This window comes from Phyllobates terribilis, unplaced genomic scaffold (assembly GCF_046119375.1).
Source record: "Phyllobates terribilis strain yellow unplaced genomic scaffold, ASM4611937v1 Scaffold_8__6_contigs__length_399053987, whole genome shotgun sequence".
Lineage (NCBI taxonomy): Eukaryota > Metazoa > Chordata > Amphibia > Anura > Dendrobatidae > Phyllobates > Phyllobates terribilis.
The window spans coordinates 334,375,006-334,398,390 of NW_027362768.1; the positions used below are offsets into that span (position 1 = coordinate 334,375,006).

At 42.4% G+C, this 23,385-nt stretch overlaps 1 protein-coding gene across 2 annotated transcripts in view; it reads left to right on the plus strand.

The window, feature by feature from the left end:
- Positions 1-2,806: 2,806 nt before the first annotated feature.
- The window catches only part of PTPRG (protein tyrosine phosphatase receptor type G), a 595,254-nt gene continuing 574,675 nt past the window's right edge, over positions 2,807-23,385 (plus strand). Inside the window, exon 1 of one of the 2 annotated variants that reach the window (XM_073644646.1) lies at positions 2,807-3,430. In XM_073644646.1, the coding sequence (XP_073500747.1) occupies positions 3,346-3,430 (85 nt within the window). In that variant the 5' untranslated portion in view covers positions 2,807-3,345. The remainder of the gene's footprint in view (positions 3,431-23,385) is intronic. The other variant, XM_073644647.1, reaches the window with a different exon arrangement.

The following is a 23,385-nucleotide window of genomic DNA, read 5'->3' on the forward strand; positions in this document are numbered from 1 at the left end:
TCGGAAAACACAAGAGCATGCTGAAGATACTCGGGAAACACCTGAGCATGCTGGTAAATCTCGAGTAATGAGCATGATCGCTCAACACTAGTGTCCACCAATGGGACATCATTCTGTGTTTGTAATTTTCTGGCCATGTCCTGGTGCACAAAATGAGATCTATAAAAATGGCTTCCAGTGGGAGAACTGGCCTAGAACAGCCGTCATATCAGCTGCATCTAATATGTTTTACCAACCTCAAAACCAGATCTATTGTAACTTGTGACTGTTATGGCTTATATTAAACAAGGAAAACAGAGACATGGCTAGAATTTATAACTGAAATGTTGCATTTACACCATGGATGAATTGTAGTGATAGGTAAATAGATAGAGGAGATAGATAGATAGATAGATAGATAGATAGATAGATAGATGATAGATAGATAGATAGATAGATAGATAATAGATAGATAGATAGATAGATAGATAGATAGATGATAGATAGATAGATAGATAGATAGATAGATGAATAGATAGATGATAGATAGATAGATAGATAATAGATAGATAGATAGATAGATAGATAGATAGATAGATAGATAGATGAATAGATAGATGATAGATAGATAGCAACAACTGGAAGTAGCACTCCAAAAAGAGTGGCAACGTTTTGGTTCCTAGGTGTGAACTTTGCTCATGCTTTCACACCTCAGAACCAAAAGGTCACCAATATGGGCTAATAAACCGCCTTTTTATGCCACATCTTTTTGGAGTGCTGCCTCCAGTTGTTGCTTTTCATCTGGATGGTTTGGGTTTTACCAGGAAGGCTTTGCACCCATATTGCTCATAGATAAATTATAGATGATAGATAGATAGATAGATAGATAGATAGATAGATAGACAGATAATAGATAGATGATAGATAGATAGATAGATAGATGATAGATATATAGATAATAGATAGATAGATAATAGATAGATAAATAGATAGATGATAGATAGATAATAGATGATAGATAGATAGATGATAGATAATAGATAGATAGATAGATAGATAGATAGATAGACAGATAATAGATAGACGGATAGATAATAGATAGATAGATAGATAGATAGACAGATAATAGATAGATGATAGATAGATGATAGATAGATGATGTAGATGGATAGATATAGATAACTATTAGATAGACAGATAGATGATAAATAGATATAGATAGATTAATAGATAGATGATGTATGGATAAATATAGATATATAGATAGATAAAGTGATAGATAAATAGACAGATGGATATAGATAGATATTAGATAGATGATAAATAGATATAGATAGATTAATAGATGATATATGGATAGATATATAGTTAGATGGATAGATAGATAGATAGATATTGATGAATAGATAGATAGATAGATAGATGATAAATAGATATAGATAGATTAATAGATGATATATGGATAGATATATAGTTAGATGGATAGATAGATATTGATGAATAGATAGATATTAGATAGATGATAAATAGATATGTGCATTAGATATATTTTACATGTAGCATATACTATGTAACCGACCTATAAGGAAATGAAGGAAATGCCTACTTGTATTAGCACATAGGACAATGATAAAGGTTTTGTGAATGATAGGAGATTGCAGATAGATGAAGAGGAGCATTCATCATAATGTCGGGCTTTGTTGGAGACTGAAAAAGAATGGGCATGGATGATGGTGAGAGTGAGAAATTCACAGGAGGGGTAAAGAAGATGTGACATGACAGAGGTGGAGAGCAGGTAATAATAAAATAGGAGGGAGTATCAGGAGAAATAAAGAAGTGAGAAGCAAGAATCAACGATCAGAATGGAAAAAGAGAAGGATGAAGTGAACGAGGAGGAAGCAGAGAGCAGAAAGCACATAGCAGCTGAGCCGTGAGCTTGTGAGGAAGGTGCACAGCACAGAACATAACCAATAAGCAGCATTGCTCCGATGTAGCAGAGCTGAGTTACTGTGCAGCAGAGCTGAGTTACTGTGCAGCAGAGCTGAGTTACTGTGCAGCAGAGCTCATCATTATATAACACATTATAAAAGAAAACGTAGCACAAACATTGCAGTCTCACAGAGATAAGTAGCAAATACAGCTCTGCTCCATCTCTCTCTAAAGGCATTAAATGCAGGTGGAAAAGGACACTACTAGGAAAGCATATAACATGGAGCAGATGTACAGAATATCCAAGTGGTGAATGTGAAGGATCTAACAGCAAGCAGGCACAGATAGATGGAGAGGAGATATCAGAGGAGATAGATGAGAGATGAGAGGACATAGAAAGAGACAGCAGCCAGGACACACAGAACATTGCAGAGATAGATAAGACAAGCAGAGGATCTGGAAAGGAGAAGCAGAGACAGCAGAAATAGATGAGAGGAGCAGCAGAGGAGGAGATGCAGGTGACAGGGGACAGTGAGAGGCTGTGATTAGCTGCAGCTTCTTATCTCTCATGGAGAAGGGTGTGAGATGAGCTCTGTGTCTGGGGAGATGACACTGATCCATTCACACAGGCAGCCCCTATCACTTACCTTCTGTCACCATGCAATGGGCATCTAAATATACACACACAGACCAATACAGATAGAAATGTGTTACATGTAGAAAGTACATCCAAGGTTCTGTATTCTCTGCCAAGACTGCTTGAAACATTGCAATAAAATCACACCATCTGTGAAGTATGTCATTGCTTGCTGTTTGCACCCCCCACCCCCAGATCTGGGGTTGGATGACAGATGGTGGGGGTGTCAGGCTGCTAACTGTATAAAGCTTTATAATGATAGCAAAGGAGGAAGAAAAGGTTTCTTCTTCTGCTGTTGCTCCTTGGTGAGAGGAGAGGAAATTGCAGCGCTGCTCCTTTAAGAGAGTCGGGGGCGCGCTTGTGCTTAGACGCCCAGTGTCAGTGCGCGCTCCCGAGCTCCCTCTCCCTCTGAGCTTTAAAGTCTCCGGCTGGAGCCGCTCACATGTTACTTCCTGTATGGGAGAATGGAAAGCGGCCAGACCCGGTGTGATCAGCCAGGAGGAGCGGATCCCAGCCTGGAATAAAGACCCCAGGAGCCTGGAATAATACAGAGACCCCCTCTCCTGCAGGATCCGGGACTAGAGGACACCCACCAAAGCTCGGGACTTGCTGGAGATAGCTGCATGCATGAGATCCAGAGCTCTCCCCGGCTCTCCAACTTCCCACAGCCCTCCTAGTAATCAGACACCCGCATCCACAGCCCCCTGCCCCCTTCCTCCCTCCTTGCCTCCACTACTACTTTTTTGGTTGGAGGGGGAATCAGTCAACAAGTTGCCTCTGTTCTCAATGTGCATGTTGTCATGCGGAGACTACTGCAGCCGTGCTGGTGGATCTTGTTCCTGAAAATCTCCACGTCTGTGCTGCACTATGTCCTGTGCTACCCGGGTAAGTGGATGGGAAACCCCTTTATCTGTGCTAGGGGACACCACAGGCATCTGCTGCCCTTTGCACCCCCCTTTTCCCTAGGTCCCCTACTGCCCTTTGCACCCCCCTTTTCCCTAGGTCCCCTGCTGCCCTTTAGACCCCCCCCCTTGCTTCCCTTGTACCCCCTTCCTGTCCCTTTTTTAATGCGCACTCCTTATTTAGTCCCTATGTCAGATCCCCATATATAAATATATTAGGGGGGGGGCTGCCTGCTCTCCATTTTTACACCCCACCCCCCCATATCTGCCTGCACCCTTATCTACCCCCCCCCCCCATCTGAACTCCCTGTTCCTTATTTTGCAACTGTGTCCAATGATTTTTGTTTGATAAACAAATGTATCATTTTACAAAGATGTGAAACAATAACATTGTGTCCTGTATTTACAAATATCATCTCTACATTACTACATACACAGACATTGGGGATTCATTCCATGTGCTAAATATCCAGTGCCCTACCGTTTTTTTTTTTTTTTTTTTTATATTCTGGCAGCCCCCCTTATGTTACATACCCCCCTAATATAGGCTTCTCCCATCAGATGCCTACTTTTTGTTTTCATTCTGGCAGCCCCCTTATGTTGCATACCGCCCTAATACAGGCGTCTCCCATATTCCAATAAAAGATCCATACAATTATATATATATATATATATATATATATATATATATATATATATATATATATATATATATATATATATATATATATATATATAAATATAATCTCAAAGTTCCCATTGAATGCCTGGATTGCCCAGTCTATGACTGTCAGCCCTATAACAGTGCCAGTACTGTGTGGCTGAGATGTGCATTTCTTGCAGCTAAATCTCTCCCCTCGCTCTCTTTGTGCTGGAAGTGTCTTTAGAGGTGACTTCCAGGAGCCATGCTCCAGCGCTGCCATGCAGGAAATACTGAACAGATCCCTTGTAGGATTTTTGTCTACAGCCCCCCTTCTTCCCTCCCTCTCTTCTCCTTTTTCCCTCTTCTTTCCCTCTCTCCTTCCTCCCCCCTCTTTTACATGGAAGCATCAGGAATCTGCTATGTAGCTGCTTTTTGGTGCAGTGCTTTCCTAATCAAAGCAAGACCAGAGAAGTGTAGAGTGGGATACACACAGTCTGGGAGTGCATGCAACACATTTTATAGGGAATAATTGCAGTTTTTAGTGGATTTCGCCGGTATCTTTTATTGCCAATACCCATTGCCGCTTTATCTGTCTGATCCCATTTCCAGTAAAGTTCCTATTTGAAAAGGCAGAATCCCAAGACTTTTTTAACTGTTTTTATCCGCCTGGCAACAAAATCATGTTCTTTAAATATTTGCCCCCATCGGGCGTCTTTTGTCCACTGGGTGAGGTGTAGACTTCCTACTATTGTCTACTTGGCATTGACCCATCATCTAGCAGTAGACAGAGATGTATAAAATATTGGGATGCCAACCGAGGACCCATCTATTCTACATCACATACCCCAGTTGCTTTTGTATTCTTTACTACAGATAAAGGAGAAGATATAGGGTCACTCATCCTATAAAATTCTCCAGAAATGCAATATTTTAGCAACTGGAGGTCACTTAAGCGCTGATGACTTTTTTTTTTTTTTCTCCTTCTTGTGTGTAATGATGATTTGATACCAGAGGGGCACTGCTGAGCTATTCTTTATAGCTGTGGTTATTAAAATGCATATTTCCCGTATAAGATGCTGTAACATGACATATAGCCTTGCTCAAGGTATTATGAGGCTTGCAGTAGTAACAGTGCATTTTTTTTGCGCTGTTTTGCTTGCTATTTTGTATACTTTTGCAACTAAAATTATAATGTATGTGAAAACTCTCTTCCATAGCTGTTTAACAATGTGATGTGGAAATTGGCACACAAGGCTTGTGAGACGTGCTATATTCTATATTTTTCCATTGATTGTTTTCTTTTCCTTTGCTTGTGTTTATGATAAATTCATGACCCATACATGGATTTGTATTCAGGGCTGTTGTGAGTTTTCCAGTATTGATCCCTGTTCTTGTTAAGTCCCATAGTACAGAGTGTCCTCCTTATTTTTAAGGTCCGTGATTTGTCTGAGCTTGTGTCCTCCGTATAAGATGTTCCTAATGAGTTGTCCTAGTCTTTGCCTGCATTTCGATACTTTTTACCCGACCTCCCTTAGACCTATCAATGGATTTAATATTGGAACGCTCTTGGCGTAAAGACTTTCAAAGTCATTTCTGAATCTGAAGACTTGCTTTTGTGTCTTGACATCTTTTAAGATATACATTTTGAAATGGGGTGGCCAATCTTTTAGAGCAGAAACATTTATCTCTCTATTGATTTTTTATTCTCAATTTCGGCCCCGTTGAGTGATGTCCTTCTCAGTGGCTCTGATATTGTACAGTAATTACATCTAGGAGGGTCTCTTTGGGAGCCCTTGAGAGAAAACAAGGAGAGATGCTGGCTTAATGTGACAATCTTGCAAGAAGGTCTTTCTTTTGGATTCTATGCATTGCACGTCTTCGTCGTAGTATTGGAGAAAAAAAAAAATTCCACAATCTTGACATTTACCGCTGTCCAATGATGTTAAGGTTGTATAATTGTCACTACAGGGATTATGGTATCCTCTGTGATGTAGACTCTTGATCCATATTTCCATAGTAGTATGATGTTAGATGTACCATCACCAGCAGATATGTCATATCTAAGCTATTGTTCTAGAACTGTCCAATGTTCTCTACAATGGACCCTAAAAAGGTGCTTACGGTACAGATCAGGGATGGTCCTAACTAACTACCAGTAGATAGCCTATACTCTGTGGCTGCCAACAACTTTGTGCCAAACCGACTTTTTATTGCTGGTTTATGATGTGACATTTGGGAAAACTACAGATTCTTGAAAAGGAACCATGGTATCTAGGTTTTTAGCAGAACTTACCTTGAGAACTTCCTTTTAGATATTAAGGGTTAACTTCATGGCGAAACAGATAAGATTGAGGATAATGGATGGGAAGATTTAGGTTTGCAAAGAGAATGTTACATTCTAAAGCAGTGGTCCTCAAGAGCCACCAACAGATCATGTTTTCAGAATTTCCTTAGTATTGCCCAGGTGATGAAATTATTACCTGTGTAATACTAATGAAATGCTGAAAACATGATCTGTTGGTGGCTCTTGAGGACTGGAGTTGAGAACCACTGTTCTAAAGGCTTTGGTGACCCCGGTCTTGTTTTCTGGCTAGAGCACCAAGAGCCTCCTGATATTCTGTTATTGCAACTGGTAAAGTATAAAAGATTCTCCATAAATGATCTAAAGAGTTAATCTAGCTACCACAGGAGAAGTCGGGGGGAAAATGTACTGGCTTCCCCTTTAACGAAGAGTTCTCTATAATCTCGCATATCCCTTTTGCTTTTTAAACATCTGATCAGACTCCTCAAGTTTTAGATCTTGCAAGACAAAAAGGTACATCTCCAATGGTCCAAACTTGTGTTTTTGTTATTAGCAGCATTGGGAATCTATTTAGTATTGCTTCCTTGATTTATTTAAGTGCAAATATATATCCGGAAATATTTTGTACCATATCCAAATACTCTGCATCATCGGAAAGCTGTGAATAATGTAATTCCTATTGATCTGGAATGGGAGCATTAGTCATTGAGTAAGCTCCAGAGATATTCTTCGTGTACTTAACTTGAGTTTGAAATATTGAAGAAAATCTTAACTTGTCCGGTGATTTGGGCTCCGGGGGAATTTCATTCTTTGGTATTTGTCACTGCCCATAAAGACGTCTTTTTTTTTTTTTTTTTTTTTTTCTTCAGTGTGGTTGACGATAACCAGCGTTTGACTTCAGTGATTTAATGTCCTGGAGGTTTCCTTCAAATCTATTGAATCAATTCACTATAAACAAGTTGGCCATTAAGAATGAACACTACACCAATTGACGGTCATCTCCAACCGGTGGCTCCTTAACTCTTGAACTTTAGCTCCCAGGATGTCATCTCCTTCTGGAAGTTTTAGTTTTGCTGCAAGTTGGAGACAACTGGTCCATGATATTTTAGGTATAAAACTATTCTAGCCCTGCATTGTTAGACTAAGAAAGCTCTAGGCTTAATTGGCAAAGCCAGAAAATGCACGCCTTTATGTAGAAAGAAATGGGGGGGATTGTCATAATGAGCATCTGTAGGGGTTAAGAGCTATTCATAAAAATAACTACAGTTTCCCCCAAACCCAGCGATCATTCTAATAGTATCTTCTATTTTGGCCAATAAAGATGACCACTGTCATGACTCTATTTATAAAAAAAAAAAAAAAAAAAAAAAAAAGCTCCGTATGTCCAGGTTCGTGGACACTTTTTGATAAGTTTTGTGGAATATTAAGGGTTAATTAGTCATCATAGAATCTCCAAGTATTAGGAAAGCTTAAAATTGGCTTCTTTTAAGCTACAGGAGTCATGACCAGGGCTATAAGAGATTACATACGTGACCTACATTTCTGTGCATTTTTAGATGTTTGTGCTCCATTTTCGTTGCTAACTATTACAGGCTGTATGCTGGATAAGCTGGAAAATTAATTTAAAACTCTATTGCAGCCTTAAAGCTGTGAATAATAATTAAAATGCAATCTATTATGTCTATAGAAGTGTTTAAAATATATATATATATATATATATATATATATATATATATATATATTTTAATTGCACAATAAATGGTATGTTTTTTTTTTTTTTATTTCTACTTTTATCGATGTGTAGGAAAACCTTATGTACGTCTTGACTTGGCAAATTCATTTTTTGGTCAGATTAAACTCTTCAGTAACTGATTTACTCCTACAGAGCCAGGATCGTACTCTGTCCACCATCTAACTCAGCTGTGCTTGTTACATATGGTCTGGACTAAGCCTAAGACTTGGTTTTGCCTATACGCCTAAAAATTCGGTGGTGGTACTGGAACCCAATCATGTCCCAACAGATGTAATCTCTTACTCCAACAGGAGATAAGCAGCTGCCAGAAGGGTCTGGTAATGGATAATTCCCCTTTCTCCGTTAAAAATAGATGCACCCGATGCTTAGAAAACCTCTAGACACCTTCAATTTTAATGTAGTTTATTTTATAAATGGCAAGTGTTCTCTACCAAGGAGCATCTACTAACCAATAAGAAGTTCCACTCCTTGGCCAATGCCAGAGCTGGTAACAACTGGGCTGCTGGGTGTCAGCCCCACTCTGATATATACATAGGTCATCAATATCATAGTGGTGGAAAAACTTTGAAAAAGTCAAACTGTACAGTGGTGGCCTAAAGTATTGGCACCCCTGCAATTCTGTCAGATAATACTCAGTTTCTTCCTGAAAATGATTGCAATCACAAATTCTTTGGTATTATTATCTTCATTTAATTTGCTTGCAAGGAAAAAACACAAAAGAGAATGAAGCAAAAATGAAATCATTGATCATTTCACACAACTCCAAAAATGGGCCAGACAAAAGTATTGGCACCCTCAGCCTAATACTTGGTTGCACAACCTTTAGCCAAAATAACTGCGAACAACCGCTTCCGGTAACCATCAATGAGTTTCTTACAATGATCTGCTGGAATTGTAGACCATTCTTCTTTGGCAAACTGCTCCAGGTCCCTGATATTTGAAGGGTGCCTTCTCCAAACTGCCATTTTGAGATCTCTCCACAGGTGTTCTATGGGATTCAGGTCTGGACTCATTGCTGGCCACCTTAGAAGTCTCCAGTGCTTTCTCTCAAACCATTTTATAGTGCTTTTGGAAGTGTGTTTTGGGTCATTGTCCTGCTGGAAGACCCATGACCTCTGAGGGAGACCCAGCTTTCTCACACTGGGCCCTACATTATGCTGCAAAATTTGTTGGTAGTCTTGAGACTTCATAATGCCATGCACACGGTCAAGCAGTCCAGTGCCAGAGGCAGCAAAGCAACCCCAAAACATCAGGGAACCTCCGCCATGTTTGACTGTAGGGACCGTGTTCTTTTCTTTGAATGCCTCTTTTACTTTTGTCTCATCTGACCAGAGAACATTCTTCCAAAACTTTTTAGGCTTTCTCAGGTAAGTTTTGGCAAACTCCAGCCTGGCTTTTTTATGTCTTGGGGTAAGAAGTGGGGTCTTCCTGGGTATCCTACCATACAGTCCCTTTTCATTCAGATGCCGACGGATAGTACGGGTTGACACTGTTGTACCCTCGGACTGCAGGGCAGCTTGAACTTGTTTGGATGTTAGTCGAGGTTCTTTGTGCAGATGGTGGATAATCTTGCGTTGAAATCTCTCGTCAATTTTTCTTTTCCGGCCACATCTAGGGAGGTTAGCCACAGTGCCATGGGCTTTAAACTTCTTGATGACACTGCGCGCGGAAGACACAGGAACATTCAGGTCTTTGGAGATGGACTTGTAGCCTTGAGATTGCTCATGCTTCCTCACAATTTGGTTTCTCAAGTCCTCAGACGGTTCTTTGGTCTTCTTTCTTTTCTCCATGCTCAATGTGGTACACACAAGGACACAGGACAGAGGTTGAGTCAACTTTAATCCATGTTAACTGGCTGCAGGTGTGATTTAGCTATTACCTGTGGCACCTAACAGGTGTTGGCAAGTTACAGGTGCTGTTAATTACACGAATTAGAGAAGCATCACATGATTTTTCAAACAGTGCCAATACTTTTGTCCACCCCCTTTTTTAGGTTTGGTGTGGAATTAAATCCAATTTGGCTTTAGGACAATTCTTTGTGTTTTTTTTTTCATTGAAGACACATTAAATGAAGATAATACCAAAGAATTTGTGATTGCAATCATTTTCAGGAAGAAACTGAGTATTATCTGACAGAATTGCAGGGGTGCCAATACTTTTGGCCACCACTGTATGGGCTATGCTGTCTAACAATTACTGAACATGCAGAAAGTGATCACTGTACTCCAGTAATCTATACATGTGTACTGGTACTTGTTGGCTCCTTTTTTATGCTCTAGTTGTTTCTGTTGTCTCCAAACTGGATACTCTTCAAGATGTCCAAGGGCTGTCCCCTGGGATTCTGCACTAGCACTTTATCAATCATGATCTATATATGCGCATGCTCTTTGCTGATATATGGTTACTATTGCTCGTTCACAAGAGTATGAGATTCATATGATACGGGCTATGTTGATGCACATGCACTTTATTTCCTTGGCTAGCTTCTATATACATGGGATGTATATGAGTGGTGAAGCAAGCTATTAAGCATATTGAACTATAAATATTTTTTATCTCCTCTCATGCTTTGTCCTTAATCTTGGCTTGCGCAATATTATTGATAGACTTATTGCACATATGTTCTTCTTCCCTGGGTGATACTTTTTTTTTTTCCTTTTTTATGTTCACCTCTTATGTAAAAAAACAAAACAAAACAAAACCAAACAAACAAAAAAAAACTTTTGTTAAATCAAATTGTGTGATAAATTGCTTCTATACATGAAGTCAGCACTTCAATCCTTTTAGTTTTTAAAGATGTCCACAAGGTCTGAACTCCTTTTTTTATTGCATTTCCTGGTTCTGGACTTCTGTTTTTACTGAGCTGTTCACACACACACACACACACACACACACACACACACACACACACACACACACACACACACACACACACACACACACACACACACACACACACACACACACACACACACTCACACACACACTATCTCCGCACTCGCAAGAAACTTGAGTGCATTCTTCCTACCTATCTGGCCATTATCTTCTCCCTTGCCTGTCCAGACCAAGGATCTGATGCCCTCTACAGTAGAAGTTTTGGCTACATGGGCGGTGGATATTACAGCAACTTATGGAATACCATGTACCCAAAGCCGTGGGCTATGCTTAGAAAAAAAAGTTGCACCATGGTCGTGTCACTTGGTTATTCCCAGAAAGGAGCCGTAGACTGAATCGTACAATGCGATATCATCGTTGGCCGTTTAGACTCTTTTTTTTTTTTTTTTTTCCACAAAAAAATATGCAAATAAGTGTCCTTAACCCTTTCAGCTCCCCATAATATGCAGTAATTGATTCTCCTTGTTTTATAAAGTTGTTTGGGTGTTCTGGCCATCAAGACCATAAGTAGAGCGATGACTGGTCATGATTCACTAGCTAAGCTGGAACCACTCATCTCAATGTCCTGAATATTCTGTAGCGGCTTTAATGGGATATGCTGGAATTTATAGTTCTCCAGGGACTGGAGAGGCACTAGCTGTCTTATCCAGACCTACAGTCTTCTATTTTGCTCCGTCTCTTACTGTTCTCCGTCCTGTACATCTCCTACAAATTATTACACAAGATATCAGAATGTAATATCTGCACGCCTCTAAAGAAAGGCAAGTAAACGGCATCTTGTCTGGGGGAAATGACTATCAGGCTTTTGACCTATCCATATAGCTAGTCCAGTGCGTTTAGAAGAGGACCTGTCACCGGAGATTGCCGAGCTTCATAAATCACAGTGAAGAGCCTGATAGAAATACTAGCGGTACAGTAATGTGATTTCTTGGTGATTTAAATGCAAAGTCTCCTTAAGTGGCTGCAGGGGGGAGTGGGAAGGGGAAGGCAAAGACGTCATATAATTTCATTGGAGATGGGAAGGGGTGGAAAAACTACTTAATACAGCTCCAAAATTACCTTCGTAGTGGGGGGAAAAATGCATTTTTATGACACAAAATGCAAAAATAAAATGTCTTATTTTGTGAAAAGCTATGTGGGCGTAATCTGTTCTGCAGCCGCTTTGCATGCTGTGTATATTTCCCGGCTTGGAGAGAGCAGTGACTTATTATTGTTAGGGACACGGAAATAATAATAAAAAGAAAAAAACCTGCTACTTATGTAAAATCGCAAAGCAAGAGCTGCAGCCTCTGGCGTCGTTCTGGCCTCAGGCTGATGCGTTATTACTTTCTTTGCTTCTTGATTAATTCCCGGACCTTCGAGCTCTGGGGCCAGGCTGGTCTATTTGCCTTGTGTTGCTACATAATGAAGTGGTAGAAAGCTGGGACTTGTTCTAGTCTCTCAACGAAGCGAAGGCTTTCTAGAAACGGCGCCACATCTCTCAGTGGCTGGTGTGTGACATTGCGGCTTAACATCACTCGCTTGAATGTGGATGAGCTGCTATAACTGACATCGCCTATAGGCAAGAGAGGAGCTGTTTGAAGAAGAAACCTTATCAGTTTAGATGTATGGACTACAATGTATCTAGGCTAATAATTTTCTGAAATTTGTCAGCTGCCAGCAGGGGAAGGAGACTGACTTTGTTGGGCTGAGTTAAAATAGATAGATAGATATATATATATATATATATATATATATATATATATATATATATATATATATATATATATATATATATATATATATATCTCTATCTATATCTATATCTCACTGCTCAAAAAAATAAAGGGAACATTGAAACAGAATATAACTCCAAGTAAATCAAACTTCTGTGAAATCAAACTGTCCACTTAGGAAGCATCACTGATTGACAATCAATTTCACATGCTGTTGAGCAGATGGAATAGACAATAGATGGAAATTATTGGCAATTATCAAGACACCCTCAATAAAGGAGTGGTTCTGCAGGTAGGGACCACAGACCATATCTCAGTACCAATGCTTTCTGGCTGATTAGGTCACTTTTGAATGTTAGTTGTGCTTTCACACTCGTGGTAGCATGAGATGGACTCTACAACCCACAGAAGTTGCTCAGGTAGTGCAGCTCATCCAGGATGGCACATCAATGCGAGCTGTGGCAAGAAGGTTTGCTGTGTCTGTCAGCGTAGTGTCCAGAGGCTGGAGGCGCTACCAAGAGACAGGCCAGTACACCAAGAGACGTGGAGGGGGCCGTAGGAGGGCAACAACCCAGCAGCAGGACCGCTACCTCTGCCTTTGTGCAAGAAGGAACAGGAGGAGCACTGCCAGAGCCCTGCAAAATGACCTCCAGCAGGCCACAAATGTGCATGTGTCTGCACAAACTGTTAGAAACCGACTCCATGATGGTGGTATGAGGGCCCGACGTCCACAGATGGGGGTTGTGCTCACAGCCCAACACCGTGCAGGACGCTTGGCATTTGCCACAGAACACCAGGATTGGCAAAGTCGCCACTGGCGCCCTGTGCTCTTCACAGATGAAAGCAGGTTCACACTGAGCACATGTGACAGACGTGAAAGAGTCTGGAGATGCTGTGGAGAGCGATCTGCTGCCTGCAACATCCTTCAACATGACCGGTTTGGCAGTGGGTCAGTAATGGTGTGGGGTGGAATTTCTTTTTGGAGGGCCGCACAGCCCTCCATGTGCTCGCCAGAGGTAGCCTGACTGCCATGAAGTACAGAGGTGAGATCCTCAGACCCCTTGTGAGACCATATGCTGCTGCAGTTGGCCCTGGGTTCCTCTTAATGCAGGACAATGCCAGACCTCATGTGGCTGGAGTGTGTCAGCAGTTCCTGCAAGATGAAGGCATTGAAGCTATGGACTGGCCTGCCCGTTCCCCAGACCTGAATCCGATTGAGCACATCTGGGACATCATGTCTTGCTCCATCCACCAACGTCACGTTGCACCACAGACGGTCCAGGAGTTGGCGGATGCTTTAGTCCAGGTCTGGGAGGAGATCCCACAGGAGACCATCCGCAACCTCATCAGGAGCATGCCCAGGCGTTGTAGGGAGGTCATACAGGCACGTGGAGGCCACACACAATCCTGAGCCTCATTTTGACTTGTTTTAAGGACATTACATCAAAGTTGGATCAGCCTGTAGTGTGTTTTTCCACTTTAATTTTGGGGGTTACTCCAAATCCAGGCCTCCATTGGTTAATAAATTTGATTTCCATTGATGATTTTTGTGTGATTTTGTTGTCAGCACATTCAACTTTGTACAGAACAAAGTATTCAATGAGAATATTTCATTCATTCAAGTCTAGGATGTGTTATTTCAGTGTTCCCTTTATTTTTTTGAGCAGTATATATCACTTTTAATGGTTTATGTGATAGGAAAGATCATCAATGTCTTAGATATAGATATCTCTAAGGATCGGTCAGATGAGGTAGCATATACCTGACAGATTCCCTGTAAGACCCTTTGTATGTAAGAGAGGGAAAAAAAAGTCCCAACTTTATTTCTGCTGAATAACTTCATTAATTACCGCTCTAGTCGGCCAGAAATGGCTGATAACTGGGAACAATAAAGTGCAAATGTGCATCTGCAGAACTTTGCTTTGAATGGGAGACGAGTTGACCCTTTGTGTAGATCCTTTCTCCCATTGCTATAGTTGGCTCGCTCTCAAATATATCCACTTATGAATCATTCATTGTAATGTTTTGTGTCCATAGACATTATGTTGTGCTCCTCCGTGCGCGCACAGGACAGCTGCGAGGAATATCTGGCTGCTTCCTGTATGTGAATCGCTAATCAAGTGCACTGGAGCTGGCTCAGTACGGAGGTGAACTATGGGGGCGTCCAAACTTCTTACAGCGCTTCTCCTGCCACTGTGATGGAGATTATGGACAAGAAAAGGGACTACTGTGGTAGCGCCAAAAATGGGGAGCACATTAAAGGAGCTGTCCAGGTTTGGCACGAAAGTCTGCACTCGCCATGTAACTGCAGACTTGTGTATCCTCACGTTGCCCATAGTACTCTTTCAGAAATCTGTATTTCCAGAGGTGGGCGATCATGTGACTGCAAGTATGCAATTTGCATACTCCCGGCCACATTCCGACTAGACGTGCTCAGTAGTGTTGAGCGAGTATGTTCTATTAACCCTTACGCCGAGTATGCTCGGGCCGAGCTCCGAGTATTTACAGCTGCTCGGTGATATGGTTGAATCGCTCCCGTGTGCATGATTTGCAACTGTTTGACAGCTTTACTACATGTGAGAATTGTCTATTTCTTACACATTCCTCACATGTAATATAAAACTGCCAAACAGTTGCAAATCATGCACACGGGAGCGATTTTAACCTTGTCACCGAGCAGCTGTAAATACTCTGAGCTCGACCCGAGCATACTCGGACAGAACATACTCTCTCAACCCTAGTTCTCAGCCTTGCTCAAAGCAAGTGAATTGGACGTCTAGTCGGAATGTGGCCGGAAGTATGTATATTGCAACCTTGAACTCACATGATCGCCTGGGCTCGCTCCCCCTGCCATTGGAGAATCCTGACCGTGCACGCTGTCAGGATTTGCAAGCCTGTAGTCACAATTAGGCTGCGTGCCCACGAAGCATTTTCCAAGCGTTTATGCTGCAGAATTTATGCAGCGTAAACGTTTGGGAAACACTTGGTAATCCGTCCCCCTTGGTCCCCAATGACAAGCCGCAATGTAAATGCCCATGCTGCGGATTTTTCCGCAGCATTTATGCTGCGCTCAAAAATCTGCATCATGTCCATTAATTTTGCGGACACGCAGCGTAATCGCCACCATTGACTTGCTTTAGACCTCGTGACATCCGCATCACTACATGTGGATAAGCGGATATCACACGGTTCAATGTGAGGATGGTACCCAGGTCTGGAGGAGAGGAGACTCTCATCCAGACCCGGGTACCATAAAAACTGTAAAAAAAAAAAAAAAAAAAAAAAGAATTTTAAAATGAAAAAATAAAGATTATACTTACCTTCCGATGTCCTCCCGGTGTTTTCTCCGCCCCGTCCAGTCTCTTGCACTGCTCGCGGTGTTGTGAAGGACCTGCCATGACGTCATTGAGTCATGTGACCTCTAGGCTTTTATAGGGAGCCTGAAGAAAAAGCATGCAAAAATAAACAACTTCTATTGTTTTTGTGCTCTAAAAAAACATTATGGGTATGTGCCCATGACTCGCCCCCTGGGCCGTGGGGCACGCGGATCCGGGCGATAGGGGAACGATGGGGGTAGTAGTAGTGGCGGCCCGGTCCCGCGGCTCAGGGTGGTCAGACCATTGGTAGTCTGCTACGTGCTTCAAATAATGTCCGACTACGCCACCCGTGGATTGCGGTTATTAGGAACCGCCGCTGCAAGGCAGTCCGCTGGGGCTGATGATGGGTGCAGCTGAGGTGATGTGACTCCCCACGGGAAGAGTGCAGCCCCAGGGCAGTGTAGTGGATGTTGGGAGTGATGGTAGTGCGGGTCCCGGTGCTGATAGTGCTGGAGGCGCGAAGGAGCACACAGACAACAAGTTACAGTCCAGGGTCTTTACTCACAGTTCGTTTGTTCCAGGTCACTTCGGCCAGCAGTGACCGCCCGAGCCGTGCTGCGTCCACCAGGTGAGGGGCTCGGTCAACTCCCAGGCAGTTCAGGAGCATGGCACAGGACCCCCTTTTATCCTTTCTCTGGCCTGCCTCACCAGTGACCCACTTTTGTCCAGCTGCCACGGACCTGTGCGGTTAAACGTGGGCCCCGTCCTCCGCTGTCCTATATGGTGCCTTCCTAGCAGGTTTGATGAGGTGTTGCACCAATATATGATCACGACGACCGGTCTTTGGCTGAGGGTTGTTTCTCCTCCACCAACTTGGGATCCGGTACCCTTAATCTGCCTGACCCTGCACCCTGGATTCTCGTGGGTTCTTAAGGTCCCTTCCACCTTCTTGTTCCTGAGCCCTTCTGTTTCTCTGTCTCTCCTTCTTTGCAGTTCCTTTCTCTTGGAGCTGAGATGAGCCAGAATCTCAGCTCCCCTTCACCTCCTCCTCGGCCTCCTTCTCCAGGCCCACTTCTCCTTCTCCTCTCAGGCCCCGGCCTCTTCCCTAGGCCTGCCTCTGGAGCAGCACTCGGCCTGAGCTGCTGCTCCCTGTCTTCTCCTCTCCACAGAACGAACCTAGATCTAAGATGGTGCCCACCTCTTATACCTCCCTCTGACCAGGAGTCCAGGTGACCAGCAACCAATGGGCTCCTTCCTAAGCTCAGGAACCGCCCCCTATCTGCCCCTACAGCACTGGGTGTTCAACCCCCCTCCCCACTCCAGCAGGGACATGGTCGGTCGTGCCTGCACTTATGTCTAGTGGGAGCACCTTGAGCTGTCCCTCGGAAATGGGGTGTGTGTGCTGTATGCAGCTAACTGAGCCCTGGTCCATACTCCATCCTTACCTGGGAGTGGAATATCACACCTCCGGTCTGAGGTGCAATACCCCTGTAGCGGCCGAACCCTCGGGGCGCTACACCCACAATGCAGAAATGAAGCAGAAAATTTCCGCAGCGTTTCTGCATGTTCTTGGCAGTGAAAAACTCTTTCGGATTTTACACGTGTTTTTGCAGCGTTTTTACATACAGATTTGACTTGCGTTTTTCAAATGCATTGGGACCTCAAATCCGCATGCAGAAACGCACAAATAATGGACATGCTGCGGATTTTTCCGCAAGGAAAATCCGCTCCAGAAAATTCCGCAGCATGGGCACAGAACATGCAGATTTTCATTGGGGATCATGGGGCACAGATTACCAGGTGTTTACGCTGCCGAAAGTCTGCAGCAAAAATGCATAGTGGGCACACAGCCTAACTGTCTTTTGTCCTGTCTCATTTTTCTTTCTTTTTATTTCCAATCACCCGTTTACACTGATTAGTAAATGCTACAAAAATCAGAAATGCATAAAAAATGTTAAGTTCCGAAACTTGGAATTTCTGACCCCAAGCCCTCCCTATAATAAGCTGACAATGTGATGGACAATCATTTAGGATTTGACTTGGGAATAGTTTGTATCTTGCCATAAGTTGGCACAGATCACAAAATCATATCAAAAGAAGCACAAATCCTAAGATTTGCTTCATCAGATTGCTAAATAGTGTGTATTGTTCCCTGTTATCACCCAGGCCATGCCGTGTTCTTTAATGGAATTACTGTCAGAAGCAGAAGTATATCTGCCCCCATTATCACTACTTTATCTAGTGTATTTCTAGATACTCTTATGTTGCCACGTAGTCTTTCAGCTTTTGCATCTCTTTGGGCTGTGAGATCTTAAGGATTGTCATTGTCCCTGGACGGCACGGAGCATAGGGCAATCATTGTGCGTTGTTCAGTTTTGGAAGCCAGGTGTCACGATTCCACCGCTCAGTGTGTCTTGGACGCAGTGACTGACAGCTCAGTCGTCCAATCTAGTGCAGGGGTGTGCTGAGCTGTCGGTATTTTGAGTGACAGCTCGGCCGTCCAATCTGGGCCTGGGAGGTGCTGATCTTCTTTCAGGTGTTCCCTGTTCCAGTTGATTACCCAGCTTCAGAACTAAGCTGTCTGTCCCAGATAGCTGCCAGTCGTAGCTTTCAGCTCCGTGTGGTGCGTCCTCTGTGCTCTAAAATCAGACATTCTGATCTTCTGTTGCCGGACCCTGGATTTGCCTAGTGACTACCATTTTGCCTTGACACTCTCTGACCTTGGAACTCTGTCTCTGGACTGCAATTTGACTATGCCTTTTGCCGAACCCTCTGGGTATTTGACCCTGGACTTCTTGACTATCCAAGCCTCACGACTTGCTCGTGAGTAGTGACTAGTATGATACCAAGAATATCTTGGTGTGTGTGTCTGGTGTTTGCATGGTAATCTCATTTTAAATTGCTCAGGACAGAATTTTCTGACTTTTTTTTTTTAGAGTATTTATTTTAAATCCTTCTTGAGCGTTTTGCTCCGGATTACCGAATATTTTTCTCCTCTGATACAGATGGGCACGTTTTTCACTATATTCTGTACATGTGAGCTGACTGCTTGGCTGCAAATTATGACATCCCTATGTAGATGAACGAATCAATATCATAGGACTCTAGTCCAGAGGCCACGTCTGTAGCCGCCATATGTTAGCTTGCGACCCGCCTCTTACTTGCCTGCACCTTTTCTAATTTTTAAGCCCGGGGAAAAGTCCTCATTGCAGCATGATGCGTTTCGGGCCTGAAAATTAGAAGAGGAAAGAAGAAAGATGCATGCACTCCCTGTTCGATATCACTACCTGTAGGTGAGGTTGGGCTGGACAATTAGTCGCTCACCTGGGCGGTTTGTGTGTGTGTGTGAAAAAGTGAACTGAATTCCAATGTCGGCTGTTGCTCCAGCCGGTGACCTCTCATCCGATGGGTGGAGGACCTAATTGAAGAGGAGAGGGGCGGTGGATCCCAGGTGCTACCGCTGCTGAAAGTGATTCCAAGCCGTGAGGATAAATTAAGTGATTTATCGCAACACGTTTCGTAGTAGGACCTGCCACTTTATGCATAATATTATACCTGAAGGAGTAAATTCTACTCAAATGCATTGCAATAAATTTTTTTATCCTCTTTCCCTTGTGGCAGTGCCCGCGATCCATTGCCCCTCTCCTTCTCTTCAGTTGCAAATAAGCAGAGGCGCCCGTGATCCCGACAGGAACAAGGCAGATTGCATGGTTCACAATCGACAACTACTGACTACTTGCGTGACCACTGGACCAGAGTCCTGCAATTTTGATTCCCTACATCTCAGGGGCAATAATGGTGCACTCCATTTGAGACATGGTAACCAGATCCTGGGCTGCCATTATTTGCAGAGTGTTGTAAACTTAACTTCTTTACATACCTGGGACATAATACTACATTAGGAGCTGAGCACGTTTCATTCCAGGCTGGTAGGAGCAGCAGCTACGGTTCGTTGCTCTCTAACTACTTAGATTTGCTGTCAATCACTGGCGCCCACCACCCTTCTCTATGGGGTTAATGGGTCGCATGGCAGCAGTGGGTCTAGTGGCTTGACTTCATCGGAGATCTGCAATTTCACTATATGTTGCAATACTGTACTAGTAAACTAATATTATGTAATGCATGTTTTTAGATGAAAATCTTTCCATAAAAATTCCAATTTAAAAAAAAAAAAAAAAAATTCTGTGTCAAGACATGTTAAAGTTTGTACTATGAAAAGGTAAAATTAGTGAATTGTGTTGCGTGAAAAGTAAAATAAGCACCAGAATTGCTTTTTTTTTTTTAAACCATCACTGCCACCCCACCCCCTGGGAAAAAAAATACAATAAGAAACGAGAAATCTCATGGCTCAAATTCTATTAAGAAATAAACTAGCAATGCAAAAAAAAATAATTAAACTCCACAAATGGAAAAATTTAATAGTTGTGTCTCAGAACATAACACAATCCAGATTAAAATCTATAAATCCTTTTTCTATAGTGTATTCAAGTTTTTAATAATTTTTTTTTATTATTATTTTTGAAAACGACATACACATTTGGTATTTCTGAGATCTGGTTGGTAGAGAAGCACACAGGGCAATATCACAAGAGAAATAAGAGCGGGTGAGTGATGGTGCTCACCTGGGGGTATTATGTATGGACACAACACCAATAGAATCCGTCGCTGCGGCCCCCGTGGATGGAGGAGAACTTCTTCCTGATGACCCAGGTACCGTGATAGCTCCACTAAAGTGAATTGCTGAGATTACGGAAACGAAAAATCCTCTGTTATAAAATGAAGGATTTTATTGCACAAATGAGTTTCGGCACCAGAGTGACTTCTTTTTGCAGATGAAACGGTAAATGTAACCGCACTTGATATTGCCGGAATTGTACTGACCTGAATGATCACAATTCATCGTTTTTCAATATATTATGTGGTAAAGTGAGTGGTGTCATTTTAATCTAGAGAGAAAAAACAAGATCTCTTATGGCTATGACAACCGGAGATGCATTTATTAATAATAATAATAATAATAATATTATTTATTTTTTTATTATTTTTGACTCTTGGAAAATAGGGGGAGGACTGGAGGGAGATGTTCAAAAATGTATAGCCTGCTAAGAATAAAATATATTAAACGAAACAAAACGCAGATGCCTCTTTAAGTGCAGAAAAAATGGTTAACAAAAGGCTGCTTCGAATCTGCATTCCCACATTTTCTAGAGCAGTGCTGCTAGCGAAAGATCCATGCACCTAATATTATACTCCCCACCCGCCGTCTTCCTCAGCTCTTGCCGTCTTCCTCAGCTCTTGCCGTCTTCCTCAGCTCTTGCCGTGGCGCCATCTTGTGACTGCAACTTCTGACTGGAGGTCACAGTTAATGGTCACAAGCTCTCAATGCAAGCCAACTCGACTCTCTCATAGACTTGCATTGAAAAGTGACCTCCGGCTTGTGCCAACAAATACTGGAGCAGTCCTGCCAGGGACCGACAGGAGTGGATAATGGGGGAAGAAAGCGGATGGTAAGTATAAGACTAAGTGCAAAGGCCTTGCATTAGTAGCACTTCGGCGCTGCAATAAAAAAAATAAAAAAACGGTAGAGTGGTGCTTTAACTTTTGAATACATTGCATTTCCTAATGTGTAGCACATCTTACTATTAGTAAGGTTATACCAGGAACTATGTCCTTCTCGGCTTCTTAAACCTTCCCCCCCCCCTCTATTATATGTCCTCTTAACCCTGCTTTTCTGCTTTTTCTAAGCTGGTTGAAACATAATATAAGAAGCGACTTCTTCCCTTGATACTTCTAAGACCACCTGATTTAAAAGCCGCGTGTCCTTCTTCCAGAAGACTAAGTGACATGAACTCGATAATTGGAGAACCGGCTTTTATTATAATGGGTTTCTTGGTGTTTGTATTACTGATAAAGATTTGTTTGTTTAGAGCACTCTGGGGAGAGATGATTGATCCATACACTGGCCTGACGTTCCTGTTCTAGACTTCAAGTACATATTGACTGTTATTGGGCCCTTTTCCTTGAACTAAATTCCATTAAATTTCTAGCTTGGGCCGCCAAGAGCTGACTGTTTCTCGCAATATTTCATACTGCTAAATCAGGATCCCTACTGATCTGTAGTAATGTGGTCCTGGTAGCACGATGGGAAATTGTATTTGATTTTTTTTTTTTTGTTACAATTTTGAGACCAAATCCTTTAAATATGTCACGTGCTATTGATCCACAAGTCAAACTGGGGAAAAGCCACAGAAGTCTGCATGAAAAACTCATGTTAAATTAAAGCTAGCATTTGATTGAACAAACATGTGGGTGCATGTAATTTGGGTTTTTCTTGTTTTTTTTTTTGTTTGTTTTTTTTATATTCAGCTCCACGTGATCACGGGTAGTGTGAGGTACTGTAAATTTTGTCTCAAGCCGCTGCGTTAGAGCTGAAATGCAGTAGACGACATACATTAGCAAATGGGGTAACTTGAAATGATGTGGTCACAAAGGAATATTAAGCATGGAAAATGTCCAAAAAAAAATCTAAATATTTTTTCACTTTACAATTAAAACTGAAATATTTAAAGTTTTCTGTTTTTTCAGAAGTTCAGGCTCCTCCTCTCTCCCCTTCTTCCTCTCTCCCCTTCTTCCTCTCTCCCCTTCTTCCTCTCTCCCCTTCTTCCTCTCTCCCCTTCTTCCTCTCTCCCCTTCTTCCTCTCTCCCCTTCTTCCTCTCTCCCCTTCTTCCTCCTCCTCTCTCCCCTTCTTCCTCCTCCTCTCTCCCCTTCTTCCTCCTCCTCTCTCCACTTCTTCCTCCTCCTCTCTCCACTTCTTCCTCCTTCTTCTCTGTCAGGACTAAGGCTGCCTATACACATTAGATAGCAGTTGGACGAACAATCTTTCGTCCAACAGCTATCTCCCCCGTACACAGGAACGCTTACCTCAACTGAACATTTGTGCTATATGATAGTCACTGCCAGACTTCTGGCAGCAGCTTATTTCCCTGGAGAACTAAAGGATCAACATCTGAAATTCAATACACTGAATCCTTCTCTCCACGAACATGTGCCTTGGGAGAGTAGGAGGCCCCCATACACATTACTGTTGGGTTATATTGGTGGGTTCTACCAACTTTAACCCCTTCAGGACCCAGCCTATTTTGACCCTAAAGACATTAGCATTTTTGTCAATTCTGACCAGTGACCCTTTACGAAGTAAAAACTCTGGAACACTTCAACGGATCCTAGCGATTTTGAGATTTTTTTTCCTGACATATTGGGCTTCATGTTAGTATTAAATTTAGGTCGATTAATATTTGCGTTTATTTGTGAA